Source organism: Heteronotia binoei, chromosome 21 (genome assembly GCF_032191835.1).
Source record: "Heteronotia binoei isolate CCM8104 ecotype False Entrance Well chromosome 21, APGP_CSIRO_Hbin_v1, whole genome shotgun sequence".
Classification (NCBI taxonomy): domain Eukaryota; kingdom Metazoa; phylum Chordata; class Lepidosauria; order Squamata; family Gekkonidae; genus Heteronotia; species Heteronotia binoei.
In genome coordinates this window covers 86,417,615-86,440,597 of record NC_083243.1, presented here as the reverse complement: position 1 = coordinate 86,440,597, position 22,983 = coordinate 86,417,615, and the positions used below count along the sequence as shown (strand labels likewise).

Below are 22,983 nucleotides of genomic sequence, written 5' to 3'. Positions count from 1 at the left end.
CTGCGCAGTGGCGTTGCCCGCTCCGAGACGGGGCGGCTCACCACGCTCCCCGGCGCCATTCCCCCCCCTCCCCCTAGCTCCACCCCAGTGTCTCCTGGCTCCACCCCCAAAGTCTCCTGGCTCCACCCCCCAAAGTCCCCAGATATTTCTGGGATTGGACTTGGCAACCCTAGGAGGAAGAGGCACTCTCAGAAAGGTTCAGGAGCTGTGCTCCTTTGAGCTCCCACTGAATCTGAGGCCTGCTGGTACCAGAAAAAAATGTCCTGCTCATAATGCAGTGCGAAAATCAAGCAGAATATGAATTTCATAAGCAAAGAACTGCTAGCTGTGGTGCATTGGCTTGTATCTACCAGAGTACTTCTGCCAGTCGAATATGGCTTTCTTGCTTTCCCCTCTTCACTGTAGCCTAATGTTGTTGCTGGGGATGAGAGCTTCAGAAGCAGCATGGAGTGAGCATTGAGGCTACTGTAGTGGGACAGGAGATAACAAAGTCATAGTCTGTGGGTGGAAATCCTTCTGTCTACAGAGATGTTCCAGAGGTTCTAAGTTACTGTTTTCAACACAGATATATATTCCTTAAAAGGCTAGGGTTTTTTTTAAAATGCATCTGTTAGTGCAGTAGAATATATTTAATCTGACTAAATATCAGTGTCTTGCTTGAGCCATCCTGTAATATTGCTTTTTGCAATATGGAGCTGTCTCTGCTTGCAGAAACAATACCAACTTACTACTGTCATTTGATGTCATCACAGCTTACTCAGCCCAGTTGCTTACAGTACAGGATGATACATATGTATTTGTTCATGTTTTCTGTTTCATGAATTTGACTATTCTAGGCTTTAATTTTGTAAGGAATAACTCAGGTGCCGAAGAGGTACCCAGGGATCATTTTGTAGAAAAATAAGTGGTGGAGCTCATCCAGGGATTGTTATGCAGCTGCACATACTATTCAATGGACAAGGAGGTGGAACTCTCAGAAGGAGGAAGAGGCACTCTCAGAAAGGCACTCTCAGAAAAGAACTAAGCCAAACTGAGGTGACTGGAGATGAATTTCTAGACCTACTGTGCAAACTGAAAAACAAGTGTCCACACTAAATTCAGCCGCTGTACCAGAAGATTGACACCAATTTTTAAAAAGAGGTCCAGAGGGGAATCAGGGAATTACAGGCCAGTCAGCCTATTACTGCAAGCCTGCACTGAATATTTCTCACCATTTTAATTATACTAATTTTATTTATTAAACTATAGTTAGTGCCAGCTAGGGTTCATATAAGCCAGAATTTTGAAACAAGCTTCAGATTCTGGTTTGAAATTCTATCAAGCTTTGGTTCACTATTTTTATACGTCGCTGGATTGGCTCCCAGAGTCACTTATAGTTCAAATAAATTACCTTTTAAACTTAAATCCAGTTGCTAAGATGTACAGTTTCATGGTAGTGGTTGCTTAAAAGTGAAAGAAGCTTGGCCAAAAATATAATCTTTTTAAAACTAAGTAAATGCTTAAAAGCTGGGACTGTCATGATAGAGCTAATGATGGGAGGAGCATCTAAGTCTTCCATTCATACTCCCATCTTCCAGCTGCTGATAACTAATAGATTGGCCTAGTGGCATCCCTCCTTGATCTTAACCTGTCCAATGAGCATAACCTGGATGGCAGAAATGATTTTCAAGAGGACTCCACTAGCTGTTAAGACCTGATGAGATAGTTGTATCTAAACCTTAACCCTCAATGAGGTCAGTATGGAAATATACAGGGCTTTTTCTGAGCAGTTCCGGCTGGCTTTGCAGCAATGGATGCGGACTAATATGCAAATGAGTTCCTACTGGGCTTTTTCTACAAAAAAGTCCATGTGAAACAGCGGTGATATCAGGGTTTATGGCCTAATATGCAAATGAGTTCTGGGATTTTTCTACAAAAAAAAGCCCTGGAAATATATTTTAGGGAGAAACAAAGGGGTTTATGTGAGGAATTTGTGAGCCTTTGGTTTGTTTCCTTAATAAGAGATCGGGAATTACTGAATTCTGAATACCTTTGTCATACCTTTAAAGCCCTGTACCAGGGATGTCCAACTCATTTGTTTTGTGGGCCAAATCTGACATAAATTAGACCTTGTCAGGCCAGGCCATGTTGGGCTGTGCTATGTGTGTACCTATTCAAGATTAGGTAGCAGAGATATAAACTTTATAAAGGACACAGACAAACACAATTAAAGATTTTTTTTTTAAAAAAAATTAAAAACATGCTTAAAACATTAGCACTTGGTGGTCTTAAAGGTGTTTTCTTAGTATTTCTCCCATGGGATCTAGGGAACTGGGCAAAGGAAGCTCTGACTCTTTCCTTCCTTCCCCAGGAGGGGGAGAAGCCTCAGCCAATAGAAGGAAGAGAGGCTTGGTTCAGTAGCTCTGCTGTGCAACTGAGAGAGCCTGGTAAAGCAACCTATCCCTCCCCACTTCCTCCCCAAGTGAGCAGCCTCAGCCAATGGAGAAAACAGAGGTTTTGCTCTGTAGCTCCTGCGTAATTGAGCAAGCCTGGCAAAGCAAGCTGTGATGCAGAAGGAAGCAAGAGAGAGGGAGAAGGAAGCAGATGACAGCCAGTTGCTTGGGGGCCTGAGAGGAGTCCTCCAGGGTCCTGATTCAGCCCCTGGGCTGCATGTTTGACGCCCCTGCCCTATACGGCCAGGGGCCAGCATACCTTCGGGACTGCCTTTCCCTGTATAAGCCCTGTGGGTCTTTACGATCAGCAACTCAACAACTTTCGGTATTACCTGGCCCCAGAGATGTCCATCTGACCTTGACGAGTGCCAGGGCCTTTTCAGCCCTGGCCCCTGCTTGGTGGAATGAGCTGCCCCTGGAGATCCAGGCTTTCTGGGATCTGCTTCATTTCTGCAGGGCCTGTAAAACAGAGCTCTTTTGCCAGGCTTTCAGGTGAGGCAGTGGACGTCACTTGTTACCAACCTCCCCACTTCATTCCATCCCAGTGCTATAAGATCATGGACATGGACAATAGGCCATGTCTGAGGCAGAACCTGCCATTTTAGTCTCTATTGTCACTATGTAGTTTTAGATTTTATATATTTTAATTGGTCTTTTATTGTTTTTACTGTTGATTGTTTTTATGATGTAACCTGCCCTGAGCCGAACAATTATTCAAACAATTAATTAAAAAACTGAACAATTATTCTAATCCCATTTACTGCTGTAGTTCTTGATGATCCAGATGTGTAACAGTATAGTTCTGTGCTAAAGCCTTACTGGATTGCTTTGTTGAACAAGATGAAATGCAGCGATACTTAATAAAACTGGAAACTTGTTCTAGTGCTTGGTTAAGAAACACGCAGAAATAATGATGAGTTTAATTGTATTATGATGGATTTTTAAAAAACAAATAATTAACCTGTTATGCACATTTCAAGCCTGACAGGAACAAAATTCAAATTTGGGTTCATGATTGAGCTAATTTAGGGCTAGTTTTGTTTTTTGGTCAATATCCTGGAATTTCTTAAACCTGAGGATTGTTTATTTTAAAAAATATGTTTTAGGCTACATCTGTGAAGAATAATGCATATTTTTGAGATGATTATTTTATAACGTGTAATTTTACCTCAGATAGCACAACTTCGCTGTGACAAAGCTTTAAAAAAAACCTTGTACCCTATATTCAAAACTGTTTTACAGAAATTTCCAGATCTTAAAAATAATCTTAAAAGGAATCTCACACTTATAAGAGAACTGGGTAGTAGCTATTTTGATGGGTGTAATTGATGGAGGTGAGTGATAAAATGCATTATATAAAATATGTCAGTTTTTAAGCTATGCCTATGATACTTCTGTAAGTAACATTTACATTATTAATTACAATATTTAATAGACAGATTCTGGTTTTAACACTGATAATTCAAAGGTCCAGTGCTGTCAAAGGCATATTTTTTGCCAATGAGCTTCAGGGTTTTTTTTTTACAAGATTTCTTAAATAGCCATTGGTTTAGCTTGTCAAATTTTTCCATGACAGTGATGGGGGATCATGACAGCCACAACTGGAGGATTCCCAGCATGTTTCAGTTGCATAATTGTTATCCCAGTTGTTTTACATACATATCTTCCAGTTCTTAAATTTGGCTTTTGATGAAGATTTTTTAATAGGGTCTTAGTGACCATCTACTTACCAATTAATCATTAGTAGATTTTAAACAGTTTTCAGACATTCAGATTTGACAGTTTGGAAAGCATGGACCTAACTAGGGTTTTCATGGGAATATTTTTATGTGCAATTATTATTCTCAACAATCTTATGCTTTCTTTCAAGTTATAAAATGAATGAGAATTACTGTGAAAACTAGGGTTGCCGGCTCCAGATTGAGAACTAAATGGAGATTTTGGTTGTGGGGCCTGAGGAGTGCAGGGTTAAGGGAGGAGAGGGACTTCAGTAGAATATATTGCCATAGAGTCCATCTTCCAGAGCAGCCATTTTCTCCAGATGAACTGATCTCTGTCAAATGGAGATCAATTGTAATAATGAGAGATCTCTGGCTACTACCTAGAAGATGGCAACCCTATGTAAAATGTCTATGTTTTCAAAGGTAATATTCCATTTCATTGAGACATTGCAGTCATCTATTAATGCTTTGGAAGCATTGTTTAAGGAGAGGGAATAGCATGAATTCTCAGTGAAAGAGATCTGAACAGCTACCAGAAAACATTGCTGGGTGGCATCTGATGGAATAATCATATTCTGTGATGTGACAGTGCTGTATTAATTGAAGAAGCAATGGGCTGTCAGCTTGCCTATACATATTTACTCCAGAATTGCCAGATAACCTTTTGTTCAAATTTTATTTTATTCAAATTTTATCAGTAAATGATGATGTGAAACCTCTGCTGCTAGGTCCTAGAGTTAAAGAAAGGGCAGTGATTCTCTGGTTCTGTTAATGCTACTTTTAGGGTGACCATAATGTCTGAAGGCCAGCCAGGGACACCTTGGGGGAGGGAAGGTAGGGGAGTGTGCGCGCTTCGCCGGAAACAGGAAGTGACGGCACTTCCGGTGACGTCATGCCACCGCCGGAAACAGGAAGTGACACCACTTCCTGTGACATCATTTCCCCGCGTCACCTGCTGGAAACGGGAAGTGACATCACTTCCTGTGACATCACTTCCCCCAAATAACATCATTTCCCCCAAATGCCACTGCCGGAGACAGGAAGTGACTTCACAGCACTTCCTGTGACATCCCCAAAAATCCCCCAAATATCACCGCCGGAAACAATTTTGTTCTCAAATCCTGTATATACTTCATCAGTATATGGGATAAGGCACTTTCTCAACTGTGCTGCATAATGCAGCCTATTTATTTTGTCCTGTTTGCTCTGTTGGCTCTATCTGCGCCACCTTCATCGCTTTCGGTGTGTGGATCCCCCAGTGGGGTGGTCTCGCGACTCCCTCCGCCGGCTGTTTCTGATAACCCTGCACCCCCTCTTTCATTTGATATGTGTCCCGTGCGGGTGCCACCCTCCCGCCAGGAGATGCCGCAAAATGAGCCCCCTTGAGGCTTATGGCGGCAGGGCTCGGGGGAAGCGAGCTAGACTGCTGTTCTTTTGAGGGGTTATAGAGTGTTTCGAGCCCGTCCCTGTGGCATCGGTCCCATCGTTGTGGGACCCAGGGGGCCGGCGCAGCAGCACGGCGAAGCAGCCTGACACAAGTCGAGATGCAGGACAGGAACCCGGAAGTGACCGACAGGCTGCTTCAGCGTGCCGCTGCGCCGGCCCCCTGGGCCCCACAACGATGGGACCGATGCCACAGGGACGGGCTCATTGGGGTCATTTCATCTTTTCTGCCATGCAAGAGAAAAATATTAAAACTAAAAAGGACAGAGGGTTCTCTGTATGAAGAAAATACATATTCTTCATTGAGAGTAATAATTCAGGAGATATAGGACAAGGATATAAGGGATTATTTTAGATTTTAAATTAGATTATTGCAATGTATTTTAATTGTTTTTATTTGCCCTAAGCCCACTCGGGGAGGGCAAAATAGAAATGTAATATTAAATAAATAATAAAAAAGGAGCCTGAAAGGGTAGTAAGGATGTGGGTGGTGGCACACTAAAACCTTTCCTCCCTTGACTTCAGGAATCTCCTTCTTAGTCTACAGGGGACACTACTGCACAAATTAATTTTTATTTCTCCTTTTTTTTTGACAGGCTCTTCCTTCTTCTATGGTGATAGTTGCAATCTACTGCCCTGTGATAGCAGCTCTCTTCATAGTTCTGAAGATGGTAAATTACCGTTTGCATAGAGCACTTGATGAAGGTGAGATTGTGGAGAGGAATGCAAGTGAGCGTATAGATAGGGGTGCAAAAACGGAACAAGATGATTCTTCTGCAAGGAGAAAGGACAGTAACGGCCCTAGGTAAGAAATCTTCAATGTTAATATGCATGCAGCATATCTTTTGTTACAGCCTATGGCAAAAACACACACACAAATGAACTGAAATTAAAGCAAAGTAATATAATCTAAAAGGATACCACTTGTATATATATTAGGGCATCCTATCCAATAGAGAGCCAGTTTGGTGTAGTGGTTAAGTGTGCGGACTCTTATTTGGGAGAACCGGGTTTGATTCCCCACTCCTCCACTTGCACCTGCTGGAATGGCCTTGGGTCATCCATAGCTCTGGCAGAGGTTGTCCTTGAAAGGGCAGCTGCTGTGAGAGCCCTCTCTAGCCCCACCCACCTCACAGGGTGTCTGTTGTGGGGGAGGAAGGTAAAGGAGATTGTAAGCCGCTCTGAGACTCTTTGGAGTGGAGGGCGGGATATAAATCCAATATCATCATCATCATCATCATCATCATCATCATCATCATCATCATCATCATCATCATCATCATCATCAGATATATAGGATAATATATGCAGCTAGATTCTAGTCCAGTAGCATTTTAGAGACCAACAAGATTTTTAGGATGTATGCTTTCAAGAGTCAAAGTTTCCTTTGTCAGATACATAAGATATATTAAGTGGTCAGCTTAGTGCACCTATTTCTCCTTCTCAAACTCCATCTTGTTGCCATGACTTTTTTTTCATAAAAATACCTTTAATTGAGGCTGGTAGGAGAGCTAAGCAAAGGGCAACTTCCCTCTGACCCGTCTTGAGTCCTGTCACAAGTCCAGTCAGAGTCTGGTGTTTGTATTAGAACTTGTCGGTTTACTAACAGTCCTTGGTGACATACTTTGTCAAAAGCACTAATTGTTCTTTAAATCTCTCCGTCTTCTGGTACATATTTATTCTGCCCTTCTTTGGAGAAGAACAGGGAAGCTTTTTGGTTTTGTTTCCCTTGCATGTTATCCTTGCAACGATACTGTGAGAGAGACTGGGTTGAGAGTGGGTGACTGTTCCAAAGTCTCCCAGAGAGCTTTAAGGTTTGTTTCTAGGTCTCCCAGATCAGTTCTGTAACCAATTGCGCCACTCTGGCTCCAAGTAATTATCTCAATTAGAAGGAAATTTATTTCAGCACGCAGCCTTGTGTTATAACACAATGTTTTCGTTATCTTGAGTTGGTAGCTCTTTAAAGCAGAGCAGCATTTTTCAAAGTTCTTGGATTCAGGCGCTCTTTTTGAATGTGCTCTTCTGTCAGGGCTGTTTACAGAGGGTCTCAGTACACATCTCTTCTCAGTTAAGGCAGGAATCTGACTGAATCTCTCCTCAGCATCTAGCTCTTTCAAGACTTTTTCTGCTCAGCTGATGCCATCCAATCAGATTGTTTAGAGCAGTCTGTTCCTCAAGGTTCTCTGGCTCTGTGAAGAATTAGCCCTTCACAGTCCTTTGGTTGTTGATATAGCACTTCTAAGCCTCTTAAAAAGTTCAGTCCATCACAAGTAGTATCGCTTAATTTCATTTTCGTTATGCTGACTGGTTAATAGATGACATGGTGGCTGTCATTTGAGGAAACATTAGCCTCAAATATACTTTATGAATGAACTTGAAACTGGTATCCAAAATAATATCTAAGTGTTCTTAAAATATTCTTGTTTCTTTTTAAGCGATCCTGGTGGAGGGATTGAGATGTCAGAATTTGTTCGAGAAGCCACTCCTCCAGTTGGCTGCAGTTCACGAAATTCCTTTGCTGGTTTAGACCTAAATAACCAGGTAAGAACTGATTCTCAAACAGCTGCTTCTGGTTACATTGGTCTTAACTGAAAGCATAGTAATTACAGTTGAAACAATATTTTCTAAAATGTCCAAAGCATACTTTTTTCCAACACCCCTGAAAGAAGCAGTGGTTCGCCCTCTCCTGAAAAAGGCTACATCAGACCCGGCCGAATTGGCGCATTACTGACCAGTCTCAAACTTGCCCTTTTTGGGCAAAATTATTGAGAGGGCTGTGGCGTTGCAGTTACAGGATTTTCTGGATGACGCTTCCACCCTAGACACATGCCAGTCCGGCTTCCGCCCGGGCCATGGGACGGAGACAGTCTTGGTCGCCCTCATGGATGACCTCCGGCGACATCTGGATCGAGGCGGCTCGGCGGTATTGCTGCTGTTAGACCTATCGGCTGCGTTCAATATGGTCGATCATCGGCTGCTGACCCGCCATCTCGCCGACACAGGAATTCGGGGGCTAGCCTTACAGTGGATCTCCTCCTTCCTTGAAGGTCGGGGAGAAAGGGTGGCAATTGGAGGGGAGCTGTCTCAGAGACACCTACTTAATTGTGGGGTGCCTCAGGGGGCAGTTCTCTCTCCGATGTTGTTTAACATCTATATGCGCCTTCTTGCCCAGATTGCCCGGAGGTATGGGCTGGGCTGTCATCAGTACGCTGATGACACCCAGCTCTATCTATTGTTGGACAGCCGGACTAGCGATGTCCCTATAAATCTGGACCGGGCGTTACAAGCTGTGGCTGGCTGGCTCAAGCTGAGTGGGCTGAAGCTGAATCCAGCGAAGACTGAGGTCCTTTGCGTAGGTCGCGGTGGGCCAGGAGGGGAGACGGTGCGTCACTGATACCAGTGCGCAGAGTCAAGAGCTTGGGAGTGCTACTGGAGTCTTCCTTGTCAATGGAAGCCCAGATAGCTGCCACTGCTAAATCCGCCTTTTTCCACCTTAGGAGGGCGAGGCAGTTGGCTCCCTTCTTGGAGAGTAGTGACCTGGCAACTGTGATCCACGCAACGGTCACCTCGAGGCTAGACTACTGTAATGCCCTCTACATGGGGCTGCCCTTATACCGAACGCGAAAACTGCAGTTAGTGCAGAGCGCGGCGGCCAGGCTGTTAGTGGGACTACCTCGGTGGGAACACGTGCAGCCTGGGCTGCAGGAGCTGCACTGGCTGCCGGTTGTGTATCGTGTTCGCTATAAGGTGCTGGTTATTACCTTTAAAGCCCTATATGGCCGAGGACCTGCCTACCTTAGGGACCGCCTCTCCCCATATGTTCCCCAGAGAGCACTGAGATCCAGTTCCCAAAACCTTTTAAAAATCCCTGGACCAAGAGAGGCTAGATTGAAAACAATGAGGGAGCAAGCCTTCTCAACAATGGCCCCCTGATGGTGGAATCAACTTCCAGAGGTGGTGCGAGCCCTGCGGGACCTGAATCAGTTCCGCAGGGCTTGCAAAACCACCCTCTTTCAGCTCGCTTTCAAGATAGAACCCGGCTAAATTAACTTTTAGCCATCTTATATATGACTGTGAATTGTAGCACCTTAATTACTAACACATAACAGCTATTTTATCTAATTTTAACCTAATTTACAACTGTAATTTAATTGTATTTTAATTTGTCTTATTGTATGGATTGTATTTTATTGAAATCATGGTTGTTCCATGTCTGTGAGCCGCCTTGAGCCTGCCTTTGGCAGGGGAGGGGGGATACAAAAATAAATTTATTATTATTATTATTATTATTATTACTCTTTCGTTCTTAGTTTCATATTTACTGTGCTAAAGAGGTTTAAAACGCCTCATTTTGTTTGTTCCTATGTTTTTGTTTTAAATTTTTAATCTAATTTGGAAGTTTCTTGTCTGTTGCAAGGCTGCATGTGTCACAAATGGATAAAGAAGAATTTTAAGTCACCATAACATAGTTAGCAGTTCTGTTAAAGAACTTCTGCAGTAAAAATATAAGCATTTTAATTGTTGTCCTATGTAGTTTCTTTTAATCCTAAGGTGGTTAGGCTCTTTGAAACAGTTAATATGCTACTAGACTGTAAATGTTAACAGACTACAAAACATAAGATATGTTTGATGGTTCTTCCCAGAGGATCCTGGCTGCTGTCAAAGGCTCAAATGTGTTAAGTGCCATCATTGGCTGTTCTTTACTTTGAAGATGTAGTTATATTTTTCAAAATTCACTTGTCTTCTTATATTGCTGCTACTTTTGTACATTAATTATTGAAGCACCAACTAATTTGCTTGGCGTTTTTCCTTCTAGAAGGATGCAATATAAGTAGTATCATGATTCTTTCGTAGGAAATGAATAAGCAAATTATATTATATGAATTGCTGTTCCTTGAGCTACAAAGGTAGGTTATTTTTTTAACAGGAAAATGCATTTGAGACACAATTATAGGCACTTGGCATTGCTTTGTTTATGTAACTAAATACATTTTACAGTACTATAGAATCAATGATTTGCAAGTCATTTGTTTCTTTAATTGTACTTTAGATCGGATCTGGTTCATCTCATCGTGGAACCGCAGCTACTGTTAAAGGTAGGGCTATATATAATCAGAAATAATCTTTTCGTAACTAAAGCAAGTATTTTTGGTGTCAAGTAGTGTGCCTGCATTGCTAGTTCTATCAATATATACAGTTGATACAAAGGAAAATGACACATAGTATCTGAAAAGATTTTTTTTTATGAATCTGGATATCTCACAAGAAGTACAAAGTAACTTAAGTTATATATATTTGATCAGTCAGCTTGCAAAAATTCTGTACCTATGTATAATACAAAGAGGAGTTATATATTTCTTCTTGTTTCTCTTGTCCCCCTGAGGTTAGTTGTTAACTTGCTTTCAAAAGTCACATCAGATATGGAGTCCTCTATTCTAGAATACTCTGACAAATATTTTTACTGTAGATGGATTTCATGAGATAGAAGATTGGATTTGTTTGACACAATCCCTAGATAGTTATAACCATTATTTTTCTGTGAGGGTTGAGTTTATATTTATAATAAGGGAACCAGTTGATGGTATTTCTTTTCTTGTTTTTGTAATAATACTAAAGACTGCTTTAATTGTACTCTTCATAGTAATTCTTTGCCTATTGTAAATTGTATTATTGAAGATGGTAAGAATTGTTCACAGCTTCCTCCAGTGTGCCTGACCGACATTCCTCTCAATCTGGCCACTGTTCTCTTGAATTTATGCAGGATTCGGGCCTCTGGACCAAATTACGTAGCGTGGTAGACACTACCAGTAATACTTATGTTCTTAAAATATTTATGTCCCAAGGTTCTATTTAAAATAAATATTAAAAGGTTGACAGATCAACTGGAGACATTTACTCAACTTTTGTTAACAGGCACAAAGGTTTGGGTGCCACCAGCAACTTTTTATGACAGTTTACCCACAGCTCTGAGTGTTGGATGGCTATCTGTGCAGAGGCAGCAGGTGCATGGTGAAAGCTCCATCCTCTGATTTTTTGTTGTTGTTGTTGCTAGTGGCACCCAAACCTTTGTGCCTGTTAACAAAAGTTGAGTAAATGTCTCCAGTTGATTTGTCGCCTTTTCATTCTACAAGCTTCATCTTGTGTCTTGCTCTAGTTATTGGCTTGGATCCAGATTAACATTTCCACAAACACAAGGATTTCATCCATGGAATGTGTCTTTCTCCAGTGGTCCCAGTAGTGGGTCACTCCTGACCTATGGGAATATAGCTCCTCCTCTCCGTAGGCAGGGCCAGCAAAAAAAGTTCCTTCCAGGAGGGGGTGCTATTCCCCTTAACTTTCAGTTTTGCTTGGCCCTGCCTCCAGAGCAGGACATACCATCTGAGCTTCGGCTCAACTTTGCAATAAATAAATAAATAATAAGACTGCAGAAGCGACAAGGAAAGGGACGGGGCAGCTTACTTTCCCCCCTTCCCTCGGCACCTGAAGCTTTCTGGAGTCTGGCAGAAGGCGGGAGACCCAGGAACGTGGCTGCAGTTTTCCCCACACCTCCCTGAACATGGCGGCAAGCAGCGGAGACTGCAGATGACCAGGGCGGAGACAGCAGCGTTGGTGGCCCCGTGGACATCCCAAGCCTCTGGCGGACAGGATGGCGACGAACTCCTCCTCCCTCCTGAGGAATAGGTAGGGTCCCAGAGACCCATGTAATGGGGGTTTTGGTGGAGGAGGAAGTTCAGGAATGGGGAAAGTAGGGCGGCCTGTGCAAGGCTGCCTGGGGGAGGACTTAATGAATAGTCTGCCCCCCCCCCAACCCTTCCTCTCGTGGGCATAACTGAACCTCAAGGGCCCCCTAGTGCCAGGGTTTTTCCAGAAGGCACAACAGCGCTGGTCCAGAAGCTGATTACTTCCATAAAGGAAGACCAGGCGGAGAGGAGGTCCAGAGAATGAAAGGGAGTCTCACAGCCCAGTAGCAAGGCCTAAACAAGGCCTACAGGGTGTAGAAGGGGAAGGAAAATTTAGGCAGGAAAAGCAGACATTTTGTGTCTTCTCTTTTTGTGTCTTCTTCCTGGGCACTTCAAAATGGCTACCCAATCTGAATTCCCCAAGGAATTCCCCAATATGTGATTTGGACTCCCCCTCTCAAGAGGACCAGACAGAAAGCCCAATAGTGGATTTATCTGGAACAGAGGCCAAGGCAAATCTCTTTGCCTGGATCCAACAGATAGTTAAACAAGAAGTATAGTCTAGAAAAGAGGATCCTAGTCAGACCCCCAAGCTGAAGTCTAAAAAATGCACAAAAGAGACTAAGCATCTGGTGGAGAAGGAAGTTGAGATTGCCCATTCACAGAGAAAGAAGAGATGCATAGATTTGGATAGTTTTCAAGCGTCTGAGCTAGGGGAAGACTCTGAGGACTCAAAACTATCTTTCTCAAAGGAAGGGGGGCTTTCTGAGGAAGAGGTGGAGATAATTCAACCATCTCAGAATAGGTTGTTTCCCCCTGACATTTATTCATGGCTCTTCCCTAAAATTGTCAGAGCCTTGGAACTGAATTATGACCCTAAACTTAAAGAGGAAGAGGAAATAGATTTCCCAATGGGGTCAGAGAAAACTATTCCTAAGGCCAGATTTAAGTTACAGCTGGTACCACTGCCAGCAGGGTTTTTCTCCATTATGAAGGCCGAATGGGAACACCCAGCCAAACGAAAGGCGACCCATTCAGTTTTTTCCAAGTTTTACATTCTTATTCCAGAGGCCATGAAACGGCTCAAGCTGCCCAGAGTGGATGACCCAGTTAACAGCCTCGCCTCCTCTTCCATCCTACCATTGGATGCCGATGGCACACCAAAGGACCCCACGGATAAAAGGATTGAACAAGCCCTACGAAGGGATTTTGAAGCTTCAGCCACCTTTTTGCAGGCATCAGTGTTGGCTTCTTTGGCTGTCAGAGCCATTTATTCGTGGGTTTCAGAATTGGCCAAGGCGGAACAAGACTTGCCCAAAGAAGTTAAAGATGAGCTAAAGAAGATTGCCTTCTCTGCGGCCTTTGCCGCGGACGCCACTCTGGGCGCTATGCAACAATCTGCGAGAGCCATAGCCTCGAGCATGACGGCCCTACGGAACACTTGGCTGCGAAACTGGGACGCAGATCCGTCTGCAAGAGCCAAAGTATCAGCAGTCCCTTTTAAAGGCGATTTACTCTTTGGCCAGGGCCTAGAGCGCTACCTGGTGGATGACAAGGATAAGAAGAAGGTTCTTCCATCGAAAAAGTGGGACAGAGATAAGAGATGCTTCCAGCCCTTTCGGGATCAAAGGAGGGACTCCCAGTCGAATTACTCCAAATCCTATAGGGGAAGATGGCAACAGAAGCCCTGCAGTTCCAGATCTTCATTTTTCAATACCAAAGGGCAGTCCTCCAAAGGCCTGAGGAAAGGCAATACCACCTGACTATGCCCAGAACAGTCCCCCAGGGGATATAGGGGGCCGTCTCCAACAGACAGATGGGTGGTGGAGACGGTGTCCAAGGGCTATAGTATAGAATTCAAGGCAGTTCCACGAGACAGATTCCTGGAAGTTCTCAGGAACAAGTCTCCTCAAAAACATCAGCTTTTGCTATCAGCCATCCTCCGTCTCCTCGAGATAGGGGCTATACAACTGGTGCCAGAGGAGGAGAGGACCCAGGGTGTCTATCTTCATCATCATCCCAAAAAAGAATGAGGATGTGAGAGCTATCTTAGACCTGAAATGAAAGGTGGAGAGGAAGAAGTTTTTGATGGAAACCTTGCAGTCGATCCTCCTAGCCCTACAAAAAGGGGACTTTCTGGCATTGATAGATCTATCTGAGGCCTGTTTACACATACCAATTCAGCAGGGGCACTGCTGTTTTCTGAGATTCTCATACGACGGCAGCCACTACCAATACAAGGCATTGCCATTCGACTTAAAGTCCTCACCCAGAGTCTTCACAAAGATACTGGTGACTCTAGTGGCAGCCCTGCATTTCAGGGGAGTGTCATTGTTTCCATACCTGGATGACAGCCTAGTCAAGGCACCATCATTTACGCAGACGAAGGTGGCCCTGAAGGAGACAATGGATGTTCTATCCTCCCACGGGTTTGTCATAAATCGGGAGAAGAGTTCCCTCATACTGGCTCAATCCATCCTTCACCTGGGGGTGCAGATCAATACCAGGGAAGACAGAGTCTTCCTCTCCCAGGAAAGACAAGCGAAACCGACACAACTGATCCATTCAGTGTTGCAGGCCAAAACCACACAAGTGATGACTCCAGCAAAATTGGTGGGACTCTTAGTCTCGTGCCAGGACCTTGTGCAATGGGCATGTTCCCATACACAACCCATCCAGTTCTTCCTACGTCCCTTCCAGACAGCCATTGCTCAGAGGTAGCTGCTCCAGGGAGGAGTGCCAAAACGGGTGAAAGTGGCCTTGCAATGGCAGTTGTCGCCACGGCGGTTCCAAGCCGGACAGGCTCTGCGAGAACCAATTTGAACAGTCGTGATGACGGATGCCAGCTTGTTTGGCTGGGGGGGCACATGCGAAAGGACAGATGGTTCAAGGGCGCTGGTCAAGTCAGGAGACCGCCAACAGTATAAATGTCCTGGAACTGAGGGCATTCAGACTAGCTCTGCTCCATAGTGAAAGGCCAACATGTTCTTGTTCAAACGGACAATATGACGGTGAAAGCCTTCGTGAACAAGCAAGGGGGGAACGCAATTGAGAATCTTGCAGCGAGAAGCAACTCTGCTGATGGACTGGGCAGAGACAAATCTTCAGTCCCTGAACGTGACACACATTGCGGGAAAGGACGTGTTAGCGGACTGGCTCAGCCGTCAGACCCTGGATCCAGTGGAGTGGTCGCTGAACAAGATGCTCTTCCGTCAAGTTTGCCAGAGGTTCGGGTTTCCAAAGGTGGACTTGTTCGCGTTGAAACTAAACCATCAAGTTCCAAACTTTCTGTCAAGAACAAAAACTCAAAAGGCCATGGGCACAGATGCATTGCACACAGAGTGGCCCAAGACTCTTCTTTATGCCTTTCCCCCAGTCCAGGTGCTGCAGAGGTTTTTGCTCAGGGTACAGGAATTGGGGGTGGAGGTAATAGTAATAGCACCTTTTTGGCCGAGAAGGGTCTGGTTCTAGGAGTCGATGCGTCTCAGGGTATCCAAACCCTGGATATTTCCGCTAAGGAAGGATCTTCTGCTACAGGTAGAGGTGCTGTGTCCACGACTGGAGATGCTAAGACTCACAGCGTGGAAGTTGAATGGAGGCAACTGACTGAGTTGGGGTACCAAAAAGGGGTTGTAGATACCATGCTGGCCTGTAGACGAATGTCTACTAATAGAGTGTACAATGCCACTTGGCAGACCTTTGTATCCTGGTGTCAGGAGAATAGTGCAGACCCAATGGCTGCTAAGATAGCAGACGTGCTAGCCTTTCTTCAGGTGGGGTTGGAGAAGGGACTTAGTACCAACACCCTCCGAAGGCAGGTAGCGGCCATTTCAGTGGTGAAGGAAGGAAGAGTTGATAGGAAGGGCAAGTTGCTGTCCAAACATTCACACATCAAACGCTTTTAAGAGGGGTGTCTTTCCTTAATCCCCTGCAGGCACACAGGTTCGCTTCTTGGAATTTGAATGTAGTGCTTGAGGCATTAAGTCACAAGCCTTTTGAGCCTATGGCTTCATGCAGTTTAAAGATGCTTACTTTTAAAACGATTTTCTTGGTGGGGATTACTTCGGCACTCAGGGTGTCTGAGATTAAGGCATTGTCTATACACAAAGATCTTTGTGTTTTCCACTGAGATAAGGTGATCTTGAGACCTGACCCGGCCTTTGTCCCAAAAGTTAATTCACTGTTTCATAGATCAGAAGAGCTTATTCTTCCTTTCTTTTGTCCCAATCTGCAGCTCGAAAAGGAGAGACTATGGCACTGTTTAGACGTTCGCAGAGCTTTTGCTTAGACAGAACTAAGCCTCTAAGGTCGTCTGATTCCTTATTTGTTTCTTTTAGTGCCAGAGCCCTGGGTAAAGCCATTTCTAAATCTACAATTAGTAGATGGTTGCGAGGCTGCATCATTGAGGCATATAAGCCAGGGGATTGGAGCCTCCATCAGGCATCACAGCTCACTCTTTAAGGGGAGCAGCCACTTCGGCAGCTTACAGAGCTTTCCCTTCTATGGAGGTGGTGTGTAGAGCGGCCACTTGGCACTCCGTTCATTCCTTTACGAAGCACTACCATATTGATAAGCTCGCTTCAGCTGTGTCAGCATTCGGTAGGAGGGTGCTGCAGGCTGCTATTTGATCCAAAGGACTGAGTGGGCCCACCCTCGGGAACTGCTGTTATAAATCCCATAGGTCAGGACTGACCCACTACTGGGACCACTGGAGAACGGAAGATTCTGTTCACTTATGGTGAAGTCTTCCTTCTCAGTGGTCCCAGAGTGGGTCAGTCCTCCCCGCCCGGTTTGGGATTGACTCAGTCTTTGCATCAATACACTGGGAGGCCCGCGAGTTCGGGCATTTGTCTTTCTGCTGAGTTTGAACATATGAACATATGAAGCTGCCTTATACTGAATCAGACCTTTGGTCTATCAAAGTCAGTATTATCTTCTCAGACTGGCAGCGGCTCTCCAGGGTCTCAAGCTGAGGCTTTTCACACCTATTTGCCTGGACCCTTTTTTGGAGATGCCAGAGATTGAACCTGGGACCTTCTGCTTCCCAAGCAGATGCTCTACCACTGAGCCACCGTCCCTCCCCATGGTTTACTGTGGACCATGTAATTGCACATGGGGAGTTATTGGTTATGGGCATTCTGGTTTGGTTGTACCAAACTGTCCAGTTCCACCATTATGAATAAAGGAAGTTGGATGATTTTGTGTATGCTTCCTTGATTCCGGGTCTGGGAGGGGACGACAGATATTGCTGTGGTGTTTCTTCCCTCGGTTGCAGTTTGTTTTCTAGTTTCTAGTTGAGAGTCAACTGGCTTGAAGACGAACTGAAAGTTAAGGGGAATAGCACCCCCTCCTGGAAGGAACTTATTTTGCTGGCCCTGCCTATGGAGAGGAGGAGTTATATTCCCATAGGTCAGGACTGACCCACTCTGGGACCACCGAGAAGGAAGACTTCACGGTAAGTGAAAAGAATCTTCTGTTCCAACCTTCCTCTTCCCATAGCAGCCCCAAATCCATCCCCCCTCCCCCCACATTTCTGGAAACAAGAATCCTGGGAACAATATTTTGAGGGTCATTTCAGAGTTCTGTGGATGTATGGAGATGAGCATGTTGTGCTCTGTGGTGTAAAATCTTTGTACCTGTAGAAACACTAGTCTGGATCTGAGCTATTGTTAGCATGCTTGCTTGTATTCTTTCAAGTACCTTCATTTGAGGTGGATCTTGTTGGGTGAAATTATGGTGCCAGGGGATAATAATAGCTTTTCAACTGTAAGATGTTGCACAGGAACTAATATTCAACAATAGTTTAATCTACTACATGTTCTTAGATTGTGTGCCACCAAAACAGAATAGGATGAGATGACTAGCTCTAGGTGCATAGCTGTGTTGGTCTGACGCAATAGAACAAAGTTGGAGCTCAGTAGCACCTTTTAAGACCAACAAGACACTTTGTCAGATGATGAAATGGGATACAGTGAGCAGTGCTACATATACAAGACCAAACTTGTTATTCTTTCAATTTGTTAATTTCACTATTTTGCAATTGGATTCTGGCTTTGTACTATTTTGCATGCTTAACCACTGCCCACTGGCTATATGTAGCACTGCTCACTGTACCCCATTTTGTTGTCTGGTGAAGTGTGAATGCACACAAAAGCGTACATTCTAAATAAAAATTTGTTGGTCTTAAACAGGGGTGGCCAAACTTGCTTAATGTATGAGCCACATAGAATAAAAATCAGATGTTTGAGAGCTGAAAAATGTGAATGTCAGGTGTTGGAGAGCCGGAAGGAAGGAAGGAAGGAAGGAAGGAAGGAAGGAAGGAAGGAAGGAAGGAAGGAAGGAAGGAAGGAAGGAAGGAAGGAAGGAAGGCAAATAGATGGAGAGGTGGAAAGAAAGCAGTTTTAACTTTAAAGAGCTAGAACTTCTGGGTACCAGACAGTCGCAAGATCATCTGGCTATTCTACACACATAAAGTTATAGCTTGACTTGGCTTGGAGAAGTGATTTAAAGAGACAAATGCCTTCTCCAAGCTAGCCAATGGGGCGGTGGGGGCTTTGAGAGCCACACAATATGCATGAAAGAGCTGCATGTGGCTCCCGAACCATAGTTTGGCCACCCCTGGTCTTAAAAGTGCTAATGGACTCCAGCTTTGTCATCAGTGTTAGTGGGTAGTCATCAGTGTTAGTGGGTAGAATGTTGGTGTCAAAGGCCACAAGTCCCTACAGTTCCCATGTGAAAGGTGAGACATCCAGAGATTTTAGAATTTATTACTCACATTGGATCTTTGTTTGCCCTTGATATCCTCACCATGTGATATCATTGGGTTTAGTCTCTCTCACTCACTCTCTCTCTCACACACACATACACAATAATGCACTTTCAATCGTCTTTCAAGGCACTTTCCAACTTGATTTTGCTGTGTGAAATGGCCATATTCACTTTCAAACAGTTTCTGAAGTGGATTGAAACTACATTATTTAGCATATGTGACTGCACATATTGTGTAAGCGGCTGCAGCTCCCTGGTAAGAATGAGGTCTGAGGCTGATGGATTGTGAATAGTGGATGTATGTAAAACTATGGCTCTTATGTTTCTGCATAGAGTGTAATGCTGAGATAAGAAGTACGGCTAATAGTGGAATAGTGACTAGGATGCTGACAAAAGCAGTTTGAGGCTTTGTCACTCTCTATCTCTGCCCTACTTTGGCCTTGTAACAATATAGTTGCAGCATCAGCATTATAACTGTACAACATAAATTCATGATCTCTAGGTGTGCTGTTTTACTGTGATTGCTATACCATTGCAATGCAGTGTTGCACCACTAAAATGGAGTGAAGTACCATGCTATCATGTTTATTTAGTACAGGGGTGGGGAACCTTTTTTCTGCCAAGGGCCATTTGGATATATACAGAATCATCAACTTAAAAAACAGTGCTCTGCCAAGGGAGAACGATTCAGGGTGGCAAAATTAATGTAAATTGTTTTTCTCTTTGAAGTCATGTGGGAAGAGCCTAACACACCCTGACCTGCCACCCTAGGCAAATGCCTAGGTCCAGGGCTTTTTTTGTAGAAAAATCCTGGCAGGAACTCATTAGCATATTAGACCACATCCCCTAATATTAACATATTAGGTCACACACTCATTAGCATATTAGGCCATACCATCTGGGATAATCAAGTGCAAATTGAACTGGTGGTGGCTACCACCAGCTGGGCCCTGGGGAAGCTGCTGCACAGTGTGGCTGGGCCCCACAATCCTCGCCTCCCAGCCCGGCCGCCACATGGCTTGACCCAGCAATCCCCGAGGGCCAGACCAAGTAATCTCGAGGGCCATAAACAGCCCTCAGGACAGAAGTTTCCCACCCCTGATTTAGATTTTCAAAAAGTTTTATTAGTTTCAAGAAAAGACAGGGAAGGGGGGGTGGGAAGAATAAAAACCACAATACATTCCGGTATTATTTTGCAAAGGAATACTTTCAAACAGCTTAATTCTACAATAATTTCTTAACATGGATTGTCCCCTGTTATTTTATCTCAACTGCACAGAATCCATTTTCAAATTTTATGGCATACACCTTTTGTTAAAATTAACTAGTAATTTTGATAATTCCAGTCAGATAAATTTTAAAATATAAAATACAGGGAAAAAATAAGAAAAAATAAGTTAACATCAGAAAATCTTAAGAGTCTTGGTTGTCTAATCAGAATTTCATCCAATATTTTCTTGCTGCTGCTTTAGATTTTCCAGCCAACAGCTGGAATAAGAAATCCAACTCTGCTGTTTCCAGAACTTTTCCCACTAGATCCATTTTCATGGGAATTTCCTGAGATTTCCATCTCTGCACCAAAAGGATCCTAGCTGCTGTATTAAAGTGTGCCAACAAGTGTCTCATCTCTTTGGAATAGTCCCCAGGGAATATATTCAATAAAAGTAGTTCTGGTTTGAAATGAATCTGTGTCTTAATGATCTTCTGTAGCATTTCATGCACCATTTTCCAATAGTCTTTCACAATCTCACATGTCCACCACATATGGTAAAAGGAACCAATCTGTTTAGTACATTTCCAACACTTATTGGACATATTGGTATAAATCTTATACAGTTTCTGTGGTGTCAGATACCATCTATAAAACATCTTATATAGATTTTCTTTGAAAGTTACTGACCTAGTTAATTTGACATTAAGTTTCCACAGTCTCTCCCAGTCTTCTAATGCAATATTATAGCCAATTTTTTTTGCCCATTGAATCATACAGTCCTTTACAACTTTGTCTTGTGTCTTCATTTGAAGTAGATATGCATATAATTTGGAAATTAACTTTTCTTGTGGACCCAACAAAATTTTGTCAAATACATATTTCTCTGTATTAAAACCTGTCACCTTGTCTTTGGCATATCTAGATTCAACTTGCAAGCTCAACCACCAGTTCATTTTGATATCCACATTTTCCAATTCTTCTTTGGTTTTCAGTTGATTGTCTTTTCCCAACAAGTCATATCTATAATTCTGATTTAGTTTTAGAAGATTTGGATGAGTAAATGCTTCTACTGGAGAAACCCATCTTGGAATTTTTTGATAGATTCTTGACTTTAACTATGACCGCGTATGATACAAAGATTTTCGAAACCAATGGTTTTTAAAATAGTAATGGCCTGCCGGTCTTTGATACCACAAATATGCATGCCATCCCATAGTCAAATCATGACCTTCTAATAGCAGTTGTCTCTTATCATTCAGAAGTATCCAGTCTCTTACCTGTAAAAGTGCAGATGCTTTATAATATAACTGCTAATCTGGCAGACCCAAACCTGCTCTTAATTTAGCATCCTGCAATGTCTTTAGTTTGATTCGAGGTTTTTTGCCTTGCCAAACATATTTGGCAACCATCCTGTTCAGTTCTTGAAAAAGTCCATTATTTAAAAATATTGGAATAGTTTGAAACAAGAATAATAGTCTTGGTAGAATATTCATCTTTATGAGAGCTATTCTTCCCATTAAAGATAAATTTAGATCGTGCCATTTTCCCAAGTCTTTTTTAATTTCTTTGAGTAGTTTATCATAGTTATCTGCTTTTAGATTGCTGCATCTATTTGAAATAACACCTAAATATTTAATTTTGTTTTCATACAGAAATCCTGATTTCTGCTGGAAGGATTGAATTTGTTCCATCGTCATGTTCTTTGTCAAAAATTTTCTTTTATAATAGTTAATCTTTAATCCTGCATAATGGCCAAATTGTTTGATCTTATTTATAAGACAGTCAATTGAGTCCATCGGTTGTTCTAATATAAAGACTAAATCATCAGCAAAGGCTCTAAGTTTATATTGTTCATCTTTTATCACAGCTCCCTTTATATTTGGATCTTCCCTTATTTGGTTATTCAACATCTCTAAAGATAAGATGAAAAGTAAAGGTGACAATGGGCAGCCTTGTCTTGTACCTTTTTGAATTTTAATAACATCTGTTAGTTCGCCATTCACTGTCACCATTGCATTTTGTGAAGAATATATTGCTTCTACTACTCTCAAAAAATTTTCACCACATTCCATGCCTTTCCGTTGTTGTAACACAAAGTACCAACAAACGTTATCAAAGGCTTTCTTCGCATCTAAACAAATTAAGGCCAATTGCTTCTCTGAATGACTCTCATAATATTCCAAAATGTTACAAACTGTTCTGACATTGTCTTTCAAATATCTTTTAGGAAGAAATCCTGCTTGATCATAATGTATTATAGATTGTAAAACCTTCTTCAGATGTTGTGCCAATATTGCAGCAAAAATTTTATAATCCGCATTTAAAAGGGAAATTGTACAATAATTTTTAATGTCTTTCAAATAATTATTTTCTTTTGGGATCAGAGATATTGTGGCTTCTTGCCATGAAGCTGGTATTTGACCTTCATCTTGAATCTTTTCAATGAGACACTTGAATGGTAAAAGCATAAGCTTTATAGAATTCTGCAGGTAAACCGTCTGGGCCAGGTGTTTTGCCATTCTTTTGAGCTGTCATTGCCTCTCCAATCTCCCTTATTGTTATTGAGTCATTTAAAATTTTTTGTTGTTCCTCTGTAAATTTGTTGAGATTATTTTATTTAATATATTCTTCTAACTGTGTTTTCTGAACTTGCTTCTCTTCATATAATTTTTTATAAAACTCCATATTTGACATATTTCTTGCTTTTGACTTTTCTCTTTATTGTT

At 42.8% G+C, this 22,983-nt stretch overlaps 1 protein-coding gene across 3 annotated transcripts in view; it reads left to right on the top strand.

The window, feature by feature from the left end:
• PCNX1 (pecanex 1) overlaps nucleotides 1-22,983 on the top strand; it is a 181,838-nt gene that overhangs the window by 32,024 nt on the left and 126,831 nt on the right. For all 3 annotated transcript variants that reach the window (XM_060263208.1, XM_060263210.1, XM_060263209.1), the window contains exons 2-4: nucleotides 6,193-6,401; nucleotides 8,032-8,137; nucleotides 10,647-10,692. In XM_060263208.1, coding sequence (XP_060119191.1) covers nucleotides 6,193-6,401; nucleotides 8,032-8,137; nucleotides 10,647-10,692 — 361 coding nt within the window. The remainder of the gene's footprint in view (nucleotides 1-6,192; nucleotides 6,402-8,031; nucleotides 8,138-10,646; nucleotides 10,693-22,983) is intronic.